The following is a 17,885-nucleotide window of genomic DNA, read 5'->3' on the forward strand; positions in this document are numbered from 1 at the left end:
TCTCTCTCTCTCTCCCTCCCTCTCTCTCTCCCTCTCTCTCTCCCTCTCTCCCTCTCTCTCTCTCTTTTTTGCTGTTGTTGTAGTTCAGGGTCCTGAACATGACGATGATGGAGGCTATGATGATAGCGATGGCTGTGAGAAAGATAATGATGTTCATGAAAATGTTGATGATGGCGAAGATGTTCATGATGTTAATGATGACGATGATGATGATGAAGACAATGATGCTCTATCTCTCGATCTCTCTCTCTCTCTCTCTCTCTCTCTCTCTCTCTCTCTCTCTCTCTCTCTCGCTCTCTCTCTCCCTCTCCCTCTCCTTTTATTACTCATGACTTAACACTTTACAAAGTTACCTTAAACATTTCATATGTCCCTCCTTTGTTTAAACAATTAACAGCCTGTAAACTTTCTGTTGGAGGGAGCTAGATCTTGCAATGGCTAGAGTACTCGCATATATTAGAATAGATAATGTGAAACGCCACCATTGATTTGGCAATTGCTGACCTCTTGACTTGGCTCACACCTAAGATTTTAATATTTGAGATAACTCTTTCTTGTCCAGATCCTGGACCATTGTTTTGGTCTTTCACGTGCAAACACACAATACACACACACATACACAAACATACGCACAAACACTCACACACACAAAGACACACCCACACACAAAGACACACACACACACACACACACACACAGAGACATAATAATATGTGTAGGGAAAAAAAAACCCCACCCAAACGACAGAAACAAAATACTATGTACATGTAGCTGAAACATTTGTATGTGATTTTCCAAGGGCTTTGAAGGTGGCGTGCGACCGAAGCGCAATGCCAGGACCTGGCTCAAGGCCAAAGCCCGGAAGTGTGAGTGCTCCTGCAGCTGTCTGCGCCGCTTCCTCACCCTGCACCTGCCCTTCCTGGGCATTCTCCGGGACTACAGTCTGCGCCGGGACCTGGTCGCTGACGTCATCGCCGGGCTGACCGTTGGCATCATGCACATACCCCAGGGTAAGATGGGCGTCTGTGTTGTTGGAATTGAGTTGTAGTTATGTTTGTTGGTATTGTTGTTGTTTCTCTGGGTAACAATAGAGTCTGTGTTGTTGGAGTTGAATTATTGTTATGTTTATTAGTATCGTTTGTCGTGATTTAGGATAATGTTAGATTTGTTTATTTTAATGTTGGATAAGATGGGAGTCTGTGCTATTGGGGCTGAGTTATTGTTATGTTTGTTTGTTTTGTTGTTTCACCTCAGGGTAACATGAGATTTGATGATTGTTAAGTTTGTTAAGTATGTTGTCATACCTGAGGTTAAAAGCTCCTCTGGCCCTCTCTGTTAGCTCAGTTGGTATCATGCTGGACTATGAAGCCAACGACCCTGGTTAAAATCTGCAACATGGCATTTCTGTTTAGAATTATTTTGTTGTTGTGTTTTCATGTCGCAGGGTGAATGAGACTTTTTGTATTTTTAAGAATATAGGCTATTACAGCATTTATTTATTTGTCAGAATGCTTTGGATGCTTTATGTTCATAATGCCGACTTATGCGTTTCACTAATTTTGTTTTGCGTGTTTTGTTTTGTTCCTTGATTTACGTTGTCTGTCACTTTTAACATTTCTCTGTCTGTCTATATTCTTTTCTCTGTCTGTTCTCCCTTCTGCTGTCTTGTTGGTCTGTCAGTTTGCCCTCCAGTCTGTGTAGCTGTGGCCCGTCCATTTATCCATTGTTCTGCTCCCCGTCCCCCTCCCCCCTCTTCATATTTATTTCCTTCTTGTGCCTAATAATTTATCTCTTGTATGTACCTCTCTTCTATTAAGAGGTCTTGTTTGTTCTTATATATGTGTCTGACAAACTACAGGAATCTATCTATTTATGTGCAAGCCAAGTTTTACTTACAAAGTTTGATTGAGCCTTAATCACACCTTTCTTTTTTCTTGGTGCTACATGTATTGAAAATTCTTTAGCAAAGATATGACACGGCCATTTCCTTTGCAGCATATTATTACTTTTAACTGAAGGAAAACGATAAAGTAGTTTTTTTTCTAATGGTTAAATTGCAAAGAAAAGCCTATGTTTTTCTCATCTTGACAATGACAAACTTTCCATGTGTTCTTTTCTTCCCCCTTTCAGGTATGGCGTATGGTCAGTTGTCCACTCTGCCCCCAGTGTTTGGCCTCTACGTGTCATTCTTCCCCGTCATTCTCTACTTCTTCCTCGGAACCTCCAAGCATGTGTCCATTGGTAAGAACTTTTTATAATTCTGACTGTGCACCTCGCGTAATCAGATATTGCATAAGTTGGAGTTTTTTTTACCGTAGCCAGTGAGTAAAAGTTAATCGATGTGGTTCTCTAATATGATGAAAAAACCCTGTCTTCCTGGACCACTGCTCATTTTGTACTGTTTGATGCAGATATATATGTAGATTGTGCGGAAGAGAGAAAATTTCTTTCACATCTTGAAGAGCTTCTCAAGCAAAGGATCAATTACAACAACTACAGCGACAATAACTACATCAAGAAAATTGCCTAAAAGTGGGGTCAGAGTCAACAACAACAACAACAACAACAACAACAACAACAACAACAACAACAATATTGCTCACAAGGAGGAACTCTGAATGATAGGTTAAATGTGTAGAGATGGAAAAAAGCTTTGAGTAATGAAAAGAATTTGTGTTTGAAAATTATTATCCTTTTTAAGTTTTGTTTATAGACATTCACAGTTAATGTTGGTACTGCAGCCCAAACCAGTGTCTTACAAATGTGTTATGTGGTTTGGGGAGGGGGTGCTTTTGTAATGACTTAATAGTGTTCGGTAAGTTGTTTTTAGAACGAAGTACTTCTACAAGGATTAATAAATTGCTTTCTTTTTTCTCTCCTCTCCCCCCCCCCCCCTCTTTCTTATTTTTTTAGGGACATTTGCAGTGGTGTCACTTATGGTAGGGTCAGCTGTAGACAAGGGCATGAAGGATCTTGGTTTGACCCCGATAAGTCACAACGTGACCGTCACAGAGGGGAATGAGACAAGCTTTCTCATCACGGACAACTCAGAGGAGATCCTGGATGCAAAGCTGAAGCTGGCCATGGCTGTCACGTTCGCTGTCGGTGTCCTGCAGGTAGGTGGGGGGGGGGGTATGACTTGCCTATGATAAGGTGGGGGGGGGGGGAGTTTTTAAACTCTGAATAAACTTACTTACCTACTTACTGACTTACTTGTACAAATGTTTTTATAGTGAAAAACAGTGTAGAACAATGACGACAAAAATTGATGTCTAATTCATCGTCGTCCCGCAGTTGCTACTGGGTTTGCTGCAGCTGGGCTTCCTGACGGTATACCTGTCCGACCCGCTGATCAGCGGCTTCACGACGGGCGCCGCCTGCCACGTGTTCACCAGCCAGATCAAGCACATCTTTGGCATCTCCATGGGACGCTACAGCGGAGCCTTCAAGCTGATATTTGTGAGTCAAACACTCTCTGGTTTGTCGTATTGGTGTGTGTGGGTGTGTTTGTGTGTGTATGTGTGTGGGTGCGTGTGTGGGTGTGTGTATGTGTGTGGGTGCATGTGTGGGTGTGTGTATGTGTGTGTGGGGATGCTCACTCGTATGTGTTAGTGTATGTGTGCATGCATGTGCAGGTGTGTGTGTGTGTGTGTGTTCATGTGTGTGTGTGTGTGTGTGTGTGTGTGTATTAGTGCGTGAAACCCTTCATTTAGCAAGTATGTCTCTACCAACTCGTACACAGTTGCCTGTCGTGTATTTTGTGTGTTTGGTCAAAGCCCAACTCCTTAATGGTCTAAATTGTATCATTGGGGGCCTGAAAACACATACATTAGAATCTTATTTTGACTCAAGCAAACAAATATCTCCCTTTTCCTCCCTCAGTCTTACAGAGATATCTTCAAGAACCTGCCGGACACGAATGCTGTGACATTCATCGCCTCATTGGTCTGCATGGTGCTGCTGTTTGTGACTAAGGAGTACATCAACAACAACCCCAAGATCAAACCCAAGCTGAAGATGCCTGTGCCTGTGGAACTCATTGTGGTCAGTTCAGCACAGCCCGCAATGACAATTAGAATACTGTTGGAATACATTAGAGTACTATTGTCTCTGTAGTTTAACACTTACAATACCGCAGGCTCATACTGTGAAAAATCCTCTAGTACCCTCACCAGTTTACTTTATAGGGTTGCCAGTTTCCGGCTTTTGCGGCCGAGATAATTTTTCCTGCCTGGTCAGCAAATTGTAACCGGACACTGGCTAGGCCTGAAGGAAGACCAGAACGGGTTGTTGAACTCTTGTGCATTTCCGGTTGGGGCTGGGCATTATTAGTTTTTTTAAAAACCCAAATACATAGGTACCTATTATTTTAAAAATTGAATAAACAAAACAAAACGAGTCAGAAACGAGGTACCTAGTATTGAAACAGGTACCTAGTTCAAAACTCAGTACCTAGTGGGTACAACCATTGCGTTCCACCTTCAAACTGCTTTCAGCAGATGGAAAAACAAAGGCAACAAAAAGGAAAAATGGAAGAAACCGTCTCCAACCATTTCTGCTCTAACAGACTTCCTAAGAAAATAAATACTCTCACAGTTAAGAAAGATGGAGGGGTGCAAACTGGCTGGCACCTCCTCCGAGAGGAGAGAGAAATTTCTTTACAGCAAGACCTTCCCCCATCCATTGGACAGGATGACTGCCAGGGTCCCTGGAATCCCCCGGAAATTTGAAAAAAATCGCTGAGACCCGGGAATGCCCTGAGATTTTGAGGAAATCTGTAAATTGCCCCGGGAAAGACCCGGGCAAGTACATAAAAGTTCTCGAACATTTGAAAACCAAATCGGATTTACGCACTTCAATATGCTTTTATTCGTGAGTTCTATTTCTTTAATATTTAGGGTTTTTTTATAGGCCTGGGCCTATGTATTAAAAGTTTTGGCACATGCTAATATCTTATCGGTTTTTAATTAAATGCTCCGCACCGCACATAGAATTTTATACAGCAAAATTTTCAGACATTTTTGTCAGAGCCTGCTTGCGACCCTGTATTTTAGTATGCGGAAGGCGTGGTAGAATCTTTTGAAATTAAAAAAGCCTTGGCAGCTCAAGAAACATACTTTAAAAAATTCATAGAGGTTCATCAACCATTCAGCTATCATATAATATTATAGTGACTTCCTTTGGTATTTTCTTCGGTGTAGTGCCTCCATTCTTTATTTAATTGTGTTTAGTGTGCCTGCTTGCGTGGGCGACTAAAGGCACCAGCGGTAGTGAGAGCATCCTGAGGCCTAGCGGTACTGTAAGTGTTAAACTTAAACATGTTTCTTTTTTCTCTCAGAGCCACTCAGAACTTTGCCAATCAAATGACTTTCCCGCAAATGTTTGATTCATAAAAATTGTGAGATAATGAGTGTGTATGTTTTTTTGACAATAGATGGCACCCTCAAGCAGTTTCTCACTTTTGTGGAATCAGTGTTAAACTAAAATATTCAACTGTAGGGGGCAAGCTGAAATGTTGCCTTTTAGATGCGCTCTTTATCCATTTCAAATCTTTTATTTTTGTTGAAAGTGGCCTGTATCTAGTACCAAGCCAAACCAAATCATTGATTGAGAGTTATGACATGTGCATCCATGGTCAGTTTACTCAGTGTTTCTGTGTATTGTTTGGGTTTCATGCTCCCAAAACACCATACATTTAGTTGAGAGAGTCTGAATGGGCTTCTTGGTTTTTTTAAGTCCTCTTGGTAATGTGTTTTTCTGTCTGTCCTGCTCGTCATCAGGGAAACCAGTCATATATATTTGGAATTACTTTTTCCGTGTCTTGTAGTAAGAAATTAAACTTTCATAAAAATGGGATTTATTTGTGAATCTAGTTCTTCAAAAGGACTACTAAACATTTTCTCATGTGTGTGATCTCCAGGTGGTATTAGGCACTGTCATCTCTCACTTTGTGAAGCTTGAGGAGACCTATGAGGTGAAGATTGTGGGCGATATTCCAGTCGGGTGAGTCACTTGTTTTATCTGTGCTTTTACAGCATATGGAATGTCTCAAATTTGCATCGTTATTTTGAGAGCTGTGCTATCAAGTGTTTTTCTGTCCTCTGGCTGAAATGTATCCATCTCTCAATGTTTGCAAAGACTGATATTATCAGGAATAACAATTTAAGCAAAGAACGGAAAGTTTTCGTGATGACACAATAGTATTTATCATGTGCTTGATTATTGAGTGACTTTATGGCACTATAAGAGTTCTGCAGCAGTCTGAATGTGCTCATCGCCACTTGCTCTTTCTCTGCAATGTCCATGTCAAACTGTGCTCTGTGCTGGCTCTTTCTAGCATATAGTGCAACTGTTTGAATATGAACATCCGCTTAGTTAATGTGAAAAACTAACTTTGGAAAAGCATATGTTGCTTTTGTGGAGTGTGAGCTTAAGGGGAAATTCGTCTTTTCATATTAAAAAAAGGCAAAACAAAGTTAATGACTGTCCTTAGATTGTTTTGTGAGGCATTTGAAAAATCGAGCACTTACAGGCCAGTTGTGAATGAAGTCAACTGTCATTTTATAAGATTTTTTACTGGCTTTTCTGGCGAGTTGTCAGTAGCGTGAAACAAGGGGGAAAGATGTCACGACCACCCTACTTATATAGATAGGATAACAAAAACTGGCAAACCGTTCTTGGAATTATTGTGTGATAAAATGTCTCAAAGGACTACTTTAAGGACAAAGATATAGTGACTGAAGATTTTTTATTGATGTCGTTCTTTTACTTTGTTGTTCCAGCATTCCAGAGCCAAATCTCAAAGCTTTTGCCTTCCTGTCAAGGGTGGTCTCAGATGCTATTGCCATCGCAATCGTGGCGTTTGCAATATCTGTGTCCATGGCCAAGATATTTGCTAAGAAACATGAGTATGAAGTGGACTCAAACCAGGTAAATTTAATAGACTTACTGAAGTAGTGAGCATGAAACAAAATTGTGATTGGTAGGCACCCTACTGGATTATTTAAAAGTGCTTATGGAAGTTTTTCCTCTCTGCCAGTGAAAACAATACATCAAAATGCTGTTTGTCAGAACATGATGAAAGTTTACTTTAAATGCATCTGATAATCTTAGCTTGCAATGTTTGCTTCTTTTTACTGTGTTTAAGTTAATTCTTTTTTTAAATAGTCCAATTCTGTTCAAGTTTTCGTTTGTCCAAGTATTACTTACCTTTAGTCTTCTCCAAACTGTACTCACCCCACCATGAACCTGTCAGAATTCTTTTAAAAAGGAAATGAAAAATGTTTGTCCTGGTTCTGAAGTGGATGGATGGACATACCCATCCACTCACACAGGTGGTCAGACGTGCCAAAATACATATTTATATAAATTCAATATAGGCTACATTGCACTCTCCCAGTTCTTGCTGAAATTCAAAAATGGAAACAACAGGTTTCGATTAGATTGTAAATGCACCATTTTGCTTAGCCATTTTTTTCATTTGTTTTGGTTCTTTCCTCTATTTCCACAGGAGCTCCTTGCATACGGCCTGTGCAACATCTTCTCCTCGTTCTTCTCCTCCTTCGTGTCTGCTGTGTCGCTATCCCGTAGTCTGGTCCAGGAAAACGTCGGAGGGAGAACACAGGTCAGAACTCCCCAAAGGGACTTTAAAAAGCTGATAGTATAAAATTTCCTATGCCAGAGCTCAAGAAGCCTTTTTGTGTTACACTCTCTTCTTATGTGAGATTAGAAATGGTGGGATGTTTCCAAAAATGCAGCAAGAGGTACGGAGAACATTTGTGTTCAGCCCCCAGCTTTCATTCTGGAGGTGCCCTATTTGTTTTTAGTTCTTGCGAAATTTGTAGGACCCTCTTCATTATGTTTAACAAGCGTTATGTGACCCTGTGAAGTGAAAGATGTATAATGCAAGAGTAACTGTGATGGTGGGTGTTTTACAAGGCCGGAAAGTGATGCTCTGATCTCTGCCCTATATCTGTGTCTGTAGATACAGGTGACTGGTCTGTAGCTCAGTAAAAGTAAACTTGGAGCTGACTTGACTTACTATTCAGATCCAGTCGCATGTTGGTCACAGTGGGATTAGTACTGTGTCTTACAGGAACAGGAAACTGCAGGCTGTGTTTGTTGATGTGTGAAAAATCATGGGGTGGGGAAATACTTCACTTTTACCCTCTGTCCTATATACCTGTGTCTGTATGTGCAGGTGACTGGTCTGGTGTCCAGTGCCCTGCTCCTGGTGGTGCTGCTGGTGGTGGGGCCGTACTTCAAGACACTGCCTAATGTGAGTTCTCAGCTTTACAGAAGAGTGTTGGTGTGTGTGGCGGGGGTTGTGATCTGATGTTACTTTCAGATGTGTGTGAGGGTGTGTATTGATTTTTATGTGTTTGTGATTGCAGCAAGGGGTGGGGTGATTTTTTTTTTAAAGTGGGGGGGGGGGGGGTGTTTTTGTAGGGGTTTACTGTGACAGTGAATGTTAGGGTGTGTGAGTTTGTGTGTGTGTGTGTGTTGGTATGGCTGTGTATTGGTGTTGATGTGTATACATACAGGTGTGGTTGGTTTTTTTGTGTGCATATACATTATGTAGATGCATGTGTTTATGTGTGTGTTCTTGTTAATTGAGCAGTTTATTTGTACTTGATTTCCTCTTGTTTGTGTTACATGAAGTCCAAAAAGGTGTGTGGTTAGCAGGTGCTCTAGTGTGGTTTACTGCTTTCCTATCAAACATATATCATCCTTATCTCCCTCCCTTTTTTGTGTGTTTTTCTCTCTTGTAACACCTCTTATCATGTTGCAAGTGCCATAAAACTCGCACTAAAACTAAAGTCTCCGAGGTCTTCATCACTCCTGCACCGTGAACATTTTGCTGGTTTTGTCTTCAGTGTATCCTGGCGTCCATCATCCTGGTGGCCCTCAAGGGAATGTTCAAGCAGTTTGCTGAGCTGAAGAGGCTGTGGAACATTTCCGTCATTGACTTTGTGAGTGGGGTTTTGATGAATAGTTTGTGGCATTTGGGATCTGTTTTGGGAAAATTGTTTGAAATGTTTAATGGGCCTCAATATAGAAGGATGATGTTATGGCTTTTCTGACTATAAGTCTTTGAAAGCATTGCTCTCTAGCTTTGTATTTTAGTAGAACAATGGGTTTTTTCTTTAATTTTCTCAAAAGAAGGCAATATGTTTATCTACTTCAAATATTTTATGTTGAAATAACCTAAAAAGAATGGGAAAACAGTTGAGTTTAATTTTCTTGTTCCCCCAGTGACTAAAAAAAATGTCAGTTTGACTATAATTATAATATTATTGTGTCAGGGAGTGTTCAAAAGCAAGGGAAGCTACTTACATGCTTTTAAATAATTGGGATAAGATATGCAGTTGGTTCCCTTGATCTTCTTATGATGCGGTTGTTAAAAAAGCTAACTCTGCCAATCCTTAAGTTCAGTGGAAGCTTGAGCTTTCATTTGTCCTGCTGGATTTTAAGACCTATTATGATGTATTTAGTTAAATCAGTGCCTACATCGCTCTTTGTTTGTTTTTTTCCTTTTATATTGCTCTATAATCTGAGCGACATCTCTTTCTACAGGCGGTGTGGCTGGTGACATTTTCTGCAACGGTCTTATTGGACGTGGATCTGGGTCTGCTGGTGGGCGTGGTCTTTGCTCTTCTGACGGTCATCATGAGGTCACAGAGGTCAGTGTATGCCTCTTTTGTCATTGAGGAAGAGATTTGCGTGTCTTCAGATTTGATTGAGTTTGGATCCGGAACAGACTGGCGTTTTGCTGCTTAATGATTTCTCATTTAATAATTACCATTCCTATCTGTTATTCTATTAACTACTAGTCTTCGTTGCTTATTGTCTGGAGTTAGGATTTGAACCTGATTGAGGTTTTGCTGCCAAGTGTTTTGTGGTGCAGTTAAATTTTTGGTTTTAGTGTGTTAGTAAGTGCTGATATGTTTTGTTTTTACAGCTGTCCTTTCATGTATATATAATTAATGTATGGTTGTGAAAGTTCTTCTTTATGTGGTTAAACTGGTTTTTCTTGTTTCTGTGAAATATTTTCTCTTGTGTGAATGGCTCAATGTGATTGGTGTAAAGCGTTCAGAGCTTATACTAGTATGGGATAGAGTTCTATATAAATGCAATCCATTATTATTATTATTATTACCTCTCTGTTCCAAGGCTCATGGGCATTTACTGGGTACCCTGTTAGCTCTGCTGGTACAATGCTGAACTACGACGTAGATGCCTGAAAAATATCATTCTTGTATCTGGGATGTCCGTGTTTCTGTAACTGACTGTTTTTACTGGGTTGGGTAGTTGGCCCTCCGCAAACTGGCACTTTTCAGGCAACCAGATCTATGCACCTTTAGTCGCCTCTTACATTTTGGATGATGTTTTGGATGTTTTCCAAGCTCCCCTCCCTCTTGGCTCTGAGATGGACATTAAATCAGAGGTCTCACCTCTTAAATACATTTTTCATTGTCACACAGTTGAAAAATGCGTTTATTCCTTGCCTTACCGTAATGACTTCTCTGACTGACCTGTTCTTTCCACTAAACCCATTTCAGCATGGTTCTTAGGGGACAGGTACTGTGTCAAAGAAAGATAATCAAATACCCTTGGTAAGATATTTCCATTTCTACCATCATGAAAGTGTGATTTTTATCTTTCATAAAGCCGAAAAGTTCTTCACCATAGTGCAAAGAATAGAATTGAACCCAGTCTCTCACTTAAGAGTTTGAAACAGGAATAATTTCTTTTGTGGGTGTGGCTGTCTTCTGGTACCCTGTGCCTCAGGCTGCTTTGTTTGGCCCAAAAGAATATTGGCAACAAGAAGAGCAGCATCAACAAAATTGACACAGTAACACCACCAATGACAGTCTACGTCACAACAACAGGATCAACGACTACCACAACAACATTATTCTACACTGCAACAACAACATCAACAGCAATAGCAACTGCATGATGTCTTCAACAACAGCCACAACATCAGCAGGGAGGCGGTGGCCCTGGCGAAGAGTACGCTCTTCGGGGTTCCAAACATTTCGAACGGATAGGCCACCACATACACATCAGCAGCAAAATAGAAAATAACAACAACAACAAAAACTTACTTCCTTTTTAACAACAGATCTGGACCAGCAGAGGAATGTATGAATGTTAGAACTAATAGACAGGGGCAATAAATATACATTTCTTTTTCTTTTCAGACCATATTCCTGCCTGTTGGGGCAAGTTCCAGGAACAGATATTTATAAAGACATCAGCGTTTACAAAGCCGTAAGTTTTCATGTACTTCTCTTGTTCTTGACATGTATATGCATGGCCTGAGTGTTTTAGTGAGCATTTTTGTTCAATAACATGTATTTTTCAAATGCTTAATGAAAGATTTTTATTTTCTGTTATGTAACTATCTGAATTATCACTCTCACCTATATGTTGTCATATGAATGCTATACATCCATATTTAACATGATGACTTGACTTAACATATGCCATATGGCACAAAGTCTACACTTTCATTCAATAACTTTGCTGTCTGATATTTTATCAACTTTTAAACGCGCTGAAGAGTTGTTCATGTAGGGAAAGTTGTTCAACACAACACAGTATTTCGCATTGCAATTAGTTATTGATGCTTTTTATGCATGAAAGATTTGAAGTTCAGTCATGTTTTACTGCTATTTTCAATGGGGGGGTGTAAGTCCTGTGGCTTTTTCTTTTTCTTGCGAGTGGTTGATGGGTGCTATAGTATGGTTTGCTCCTTCTTTCTTTTTTTTCCTCTATCTTCCTCTTCTTTTTGTTTTCTGGTTACTCTTGAGTAACACCTCAAATCTTCAGCACTTACACCTAATTGTGTTGTAAGTGCCTTAATACTGTTACTAAAACTAAAACATAATTTTTTTCTTCTAGGCGGAGGAGACTCCAAACGTCAAAATCTTCCGCTTTGACTCTGCTCTTTTCTTCGCCAACTCGGAGTTCTTTAAGAGCTCCCTGTACAAACTGGCTGTGGATCCAAATGACCTAAAGAGAAAGCAGAGAAAACTGAACAAGAAGAAGAAGAAAGAGGAAAAAGAGTTGCTGAATATCACTGTGGTAAGTGGAATTTTCTGTGTTGTGTCTATATTGTTTGTTGTTTTTATTATGACTTTGTATTGTATTGTATTTGCATCAGTATGTTTGTGGGTGCTATACCGGTACGTTATATGAAGGAAGGCACACTGTCCTTATTAAGAACTTTTCCTCATTTCACCTGATGGTAAGAATAAGAGTCTACTTGAGTCCTCCATTCGAAACTCACTTTGACCTACTATGCACATCCGTTGTTCTATTGGGTCTCATGTGGGTTGCAGTGATGTCATGTGCAAAAAGCTCTTTTAACTTATTTTAAGAGAGGGGGACTTTAGTAGACTTATATCGTTCAGTGAACCAACTTGCAATTGGCAATTTGTGGAAAGGAATAAATATATTATAGATGTGAATGGTTGGGGTGAGCCCCCAACATCCTGCAACGCTGTATATCCTGTCATGGTAAGGATGGCCAATGGAGTTTTTACGATGTTACGGGACACTTTTATCAGAGAGAATGAATTATGTTTTTAAACTTCATTTTGTGTGTTGCAATATATGTATGTCTAAATTATGACAGCAAAGAAAGGGGACCTACAAGTTGTATTTTGATGGGGGCACAAAATATACAATCAGTCAGTCAAAAACAGTCATGTATGTAAAAATCAGTTGCGCTGCAGTTTGAAGAGCGAGCAGTCGACAGCCCCTGAGATCTAACAGGGGAATGCAAAGCCGAATAAGAAGAATCATAAATAATCTTAATTGTGTCAAACAGGGTGTAAAATGTGAGGCATCATGATGAAATCAGGTTCTCGTCAAAATAGTGAAATCGACGAAATAAGCATTTTTCTACCATTTATCAATTTTTATCGAATTTTTGTTTTTTAGCTCAACACCTTTTAGATCAATTTAAATGCACGTTTATATATGAATTTTGCAGAATAAGTTGATTAAAGGTACAAAACGTAAATTTGCACAAGTCACCAAACTTAGGCAGCCATTTTGTTGCTGATTTTACCTCTAAAATGAGGCAAACCCCACCTCCTTCAAGCGCAAATATATTGACTTCTTTTCAAGATATATATCGATCCTATTTTCACCAAAAGGAAGGCAAATGGACTGTCTTTAAGATGATACCAATAACCTCATCATACGCCCAAAAATTGACAAGCACCTTGTTCCACCACGTCCTGAGACAAATATTTACAATTACATTCTTGTTTAGCAGGACTCGTTGGGGAGCACCAAAATCCAGGACGGAGAGCACGTGGCTCTGCACCCCCACGCAGCAGACGACAACACTGACGGAACGCCGAACGCCGCGTCGTTGCATCCTCCTCCCACACAAGCCGCTACTGCCGCGGCAGCTGCAGCGCCACCCATCGCCAACGGGACTGACGAGCACCCTAACATTGTCACAGAGCTGCCCACTCTGACGGACGTCCACTACATTATACTGGACTGCTCCACCATGAGCTATGTGGACTCAGTTGGGGTCAAAGTGTTGCAGCAGGTGTATTTATGTTCTATTGATGTTTTGTTGTAAATTTGTTGTGTTTATAACAGGTGTGTGTTTGTTCTATTGATGTTTTGTTGTAAATTTGTTGTGTTTATGACAGGTGTGTGTTTTTTCTATTGATGTTTTGTTGTAAATTTGTTGTGTTTATAACAGTAACAGGTGTTTGTTTGTTCTGTATGATGTTTTTCGTTGTTGCAGGAGTGTTTTTGTTGTAATTTGTTTATAACAGGTTTGTGTTTGTTCTATTGTTTTTCTTGTAAATTTGTTGTGTTTATAACAGGTGTGTATTTGTTCTATTGGTGTTTTGATGTAATTTATTTTGTTGATGTTTTATAATTGTTACTGGTGTGTGTTTGTTCCGTTGATGTTTTATGTTGTAACAGATGTGTTTTTATTGTAATTTGTTGTGTTTATAACAGGTGTGTGTTTGTTCTATTGATGTTATGCATTTGTGACTGGTGTGTGGTTTTTGTTGTGATTTGTTGTGTTTATAACCGGTGTGTGTTTGTTCTGTTGATGCTAGGCATTTGATACGAGCGTGTGTTTGTTGTGACGTGTTGTGTTGTTTGTTGGTGTGTGTTAAGTTGGAAACAGGTGCATGTTTGTTCTAATTAGTTCTGTTGTACAGGTGTGCATTTGTTTTGATGTGTTGTTTTTGTAACACTTTTGTGTGTGTTGTGATGTGTTGACATGGGTATGTGTTTGCTTTAATGTTTTTTGTTGCAACACGTGTGTGTTTGTTTTGATGTTTTGTCTTGTTTTTTTTAACACTTTTATTTGTTTAGTGTGATTTTTTGTGTTATAAACAGGTGTGTGTTGTGCCATCATTAAAGGGATCTATTTGTTTACAACCCCCTCTCCTCCACACCCCCACATTTCCACCCTCTGAGGTAGAGTTTTTATTACTGATACTTTTTATTTCTGTGTTGATTGTTTTGTTGTCAACAAAAGTCTCATTTCATTTGTTCCTATTTTACAGGTGATTGCAGAGTTCCGAGCATTCAACATCACAGTCTACCTGGCGCAGTGCAAATGTAAGCTTTATAAACTTGGCGAACATTTTTTGCCATTCTATAAACTTTAGCAAACATTTTAAAGGAAATTAAGCAGAGAGTGTTGTTTGCTAGTCATATGTAAGGGAGGCAATGAGTTTGAAAACAAAATGTATATGTATATATATATATATATTCTTTGTGAAGAATATATACTTGTTTACTTGATTTGGAGATTTGTTCCCAATCACTGTCTCCATGGAAGTTTCTAAAAATTATTTGTCTCTCTTTCCCTTTCTTTTTGACTCTCTGTCATTTTCTCTCTTCCTTAATCTCTTTCTCTTTCTCACTCACACTCTCTGGTTTTCTTTCTTTCCCACAGCTGGTGTGAGGGAAATGTTTGAAAGAACAAACTTCTACAAGACAGGGAACAAAAACTTTTTGTTTATCACAATTCACGATGCTGTGGTCAGCGCACAGCTACACCAGTGGTCAATTCTTGGGGTAAGTGACCTGTGACTGTCATTATTAAGATATAGTATATATATATGTGTGTGTGCGTGTATGTGTGAGTGTAAATTTTATTGTCCATGTATACTTTGTCTCTTTCGTACACCCTCACTCCAAATGCCAGAGGTAAATTCTGTGGTGCCAGGGAATTTTTAAGTGTTTTGTCTGACTCATGAATTCTGTGAAAGTGATAGCATTTTGAAATAAATCTCATTTATGTCCTATTATCTTATATTTTCTCAAAGCTACGTATGATCTGGCTAGACCATATAAACTGAGAAAAATCATTGTTGTCTAATTACTACTGACCACGGCTGACTTAAAAAACTCCATGGGCATTTTCCTTTTTTCTCACGTTTGTTTAAGTATCTTCATCAACGTTTTTTCAGCATATTGTAAGGTAAATGATGCTCGATCAGTCTTGTAGGATTATTGTTGTATAACTCATCGGCTGATGTGACATGTGATTTTGTGGGCTGCAACAGTGCCATGTCATGCAGTCGTCTAGAAACCAGTAAACATTTTTTCATTTATGATGGAAGGAATTGAGCTTTCCCGAGAAAGAATTTTACCATTTCGGCCCCAGACACTGCATGGACATGCACCATCAGCAGTAACTTATATTTATGTGATAATACATATTTATGTGTACTTGTCTCAAAAAGTTGCCTTCAACTTCACGCAGGAACACCAAGTACCTTCCAACAGCAACAACAATCAGTCGGCTTCGGGTCCAGGGGAAGATCTGCCAGAGGAACAGGACGGTAACGAGGAGAGAGGGCAGGAGGAAGGGGACAGTCACGATGTCAACAAACCGGGAAGCAACGGGGATGTGGACCCGCTCCGACGACGAGACAATGAGGACCACGAGAGGGAAAAGGATAGCACAGTCGCAGATGTGGAGAGAACTGAAGTGTAGCTTGTGATTCCTCAGAAGTGCTGATCTGTTGACCTGTTGGGAGTTTTTATAGTCATTTTGGTGTTACGTAAGTGTGGTTCTTTTGTAACCCTCATGATACTTAATTCCGTCTGTTTTGTCTGGTGATCAAATCTGCCTGCAAAGTTTGTAAATATGTACCATTCTCATAAAATCATAAAATCTTTTTATAATCAGCTTGTTTCTGAATATTTTTGCCTGTTCATCTGTTATTTTGTATTCTTTTTATGAATTTTAGTTCAATATAAGAAAGAAGAATTAGATCCATTGGTTGTTTGTTTGTTTTTTCTTGAAGTTGAAGGAAGGTAATTGTAAAACTTAGAGCAAAAAGGGAAAATGGAAAAAGAGGATCTTTTTTCCAACTGTGAGGTGTTTCTTTTTTCTAGTGACCGGTCATGGTTTGAGTTTGGTTTTCTTTCGCTCTTTGACCTACCTCAGAGCTTTCTGATTGTTGAGAGTGGTGCTTCTTGTTACCTACAGGCGAATCGTACAAATGCGACAACTGTTATTTAATTTTATTTTGTATGATGACATATATATATATATATATTTATATATATATATGTATATATATATATATATACATATATATATATACAGTTCAAATTTTTAGTACCTCTTTGTTATTTAGCTCATTTTATGAGATTGCATTTTGTACTCAGTTCATAATAATGCCTTTAAAGTTTCATTGTTGTGGTTTGGCCCCTAACATTTGCAACACAGCCTTTTTATCCAAGGGACTCTGTGTTCAGTTCACTTCCCCTGACTTCTGACTTTGTGGTTAAGTCATTCTTAAGAGGTGCTGGAATGGTGGGGCTTTGGGGGGGGGGGGGTTGTTTGGAAAACACGCAGTTATCATGGCATTGTACTAGGTTGAAATTAACCCTACTCACTGACCCGAGTGTTTACAAGGTGCCTCTTTTGCTTTTGTCTGACATTCTTTTCCCAGCTTTTACTAGTGACCATCATCTTGTCTATTTGCTATATTTCCTCTAACTCAAGCAAACTCACCGTTGAGCGCTTCTTATTTGAGTCTGAGTTTGGAGCCTTTAATGGGAGTTAGATTATCAGGAATGATTCTTCTCTGTTGGTTATGTATAGTCTTGCCAAGGAACCAATGGCATCTTTTTTATTTTACTTTGAGACGTCCCATTCTAATTCTATTTCTAATGTGGTGCAGACTTCTCTTGAAAAAATCGAAACAAGAGGGAGGGAGGGAGGAGAACTATGCACTGGTCCGTACTAGTCTCCCTTAACATACGATTGTGTACATATTAATTAATTAAGCCCTGAAAAAATCTTTCAGTTCAACATTTGGCTGTGCCCTGGTACTGTTACTGCTGTTGAAGTTAGTGTACAGTGTTGACCACACAGCTGAAGATAAGTACTGAGACTGACGCATCGTCAGACAGACCCATCATCGAATAAACGCATACTCATGCAGACGAATACTCAGACAGATGACTACACCGACAGACAAATACTCTGACAGATGTTATAATAACACGGCAAGTACCGTACTCAGTTCTCGTAACTCAAAGAGAACAATCAACTCCACAAAGTGTATTATTCTTTAACATATCCAGAGTACATAGTCTAAAGTATAAACAAGGTGCATTTCTATTTCTTATCATGCATATATATACTCAATTATAAACAAGGTACAATTAAGTCTGCTTTGTTTGTGATTTAATATTTGAGTGCGTTTTCTAACCTACATAATCATAATTTGTAAACAAGGTGCATCTACATTCTTTTCCAGCTAGATGTCTTTCTCTCTTGTTTCAAGTATGACCTTCTCTTTTTTAAATTCTGTATCATCATATACCTTCATACGTGGCATTATTTCATTTCATATCTC

The 17,885-nt window shown here is 39.3% G+C and overlaps 1 protein-coding gene across 2 annotated transcripts in view; it reads left to right on the top strand.

The window, feature by feature from the left end:
- LOC101851255 (sulfate transporter) overlaps positions 1–16,354 on the top strand; it is a gene marked incomplete in the record, with an annotated part of 91,643 nt that extends 75,289 nt beyond the window's left edge. The window contains 17 exon segments of one of the 2 annotated variants that reach the window (XM_013080297.2): positions 800–1,010; positions 2,131–2,241; positions 2,914–3,116; positions 3,295–3,459; positions 3,883–4,044; positions 5,921–6,003; positions 6,783–6,930; positions 7,511–7,624; positions 8,201–8,278; positions 8,877–8,972; positions 9,577–9,683; positions 11,208–11,277; positions 11,911–12,093; positions 13,292–13,579; positions 14,565–14,619; positions 14,960–15,081; positions 15,773–16,354. In XM_013080297.2, coding sequence (XP_012935751.1) covers positions 800–1,010; positions 2,131–2,241; positions 2,914–3,116; positions 3,295–3,459; positions 3,883–4,044; positions 5,921–6,003; positions 6,783–6,930; positions 7,511–7,624; positions 8,201–8,278; positions 8,877–8,972; positions 9,577–9,683; positions 11,208–11,277; positions 11,911–12,093; positions 13,292–13,579; positions 14,565–14,619; positions 14,960–15,081; positions 15,773–16,006 — 2,430 coding nt within the window. 2 annotated transcript variants of the gene reach the window in all.
- Positions 16,355–17,885: the final 1,531 nt, after the last annotated feature.

The sequence above is a fragment of the Aplysia californica genome, unplaced genomic scaffold (genome assembly GCF_000002075.1).
Source record: "Aplysia californica isolate F4 #8 unplaced genomic scaffold, AplCal3.0 scaffold00080, whole genome shotgun sequence".
NCBI lineage: Eukaryota > Metazoa > Mollusca > Gastropoda > Aplysiida > Aplysiidae > Aplysia > Aplysia californica.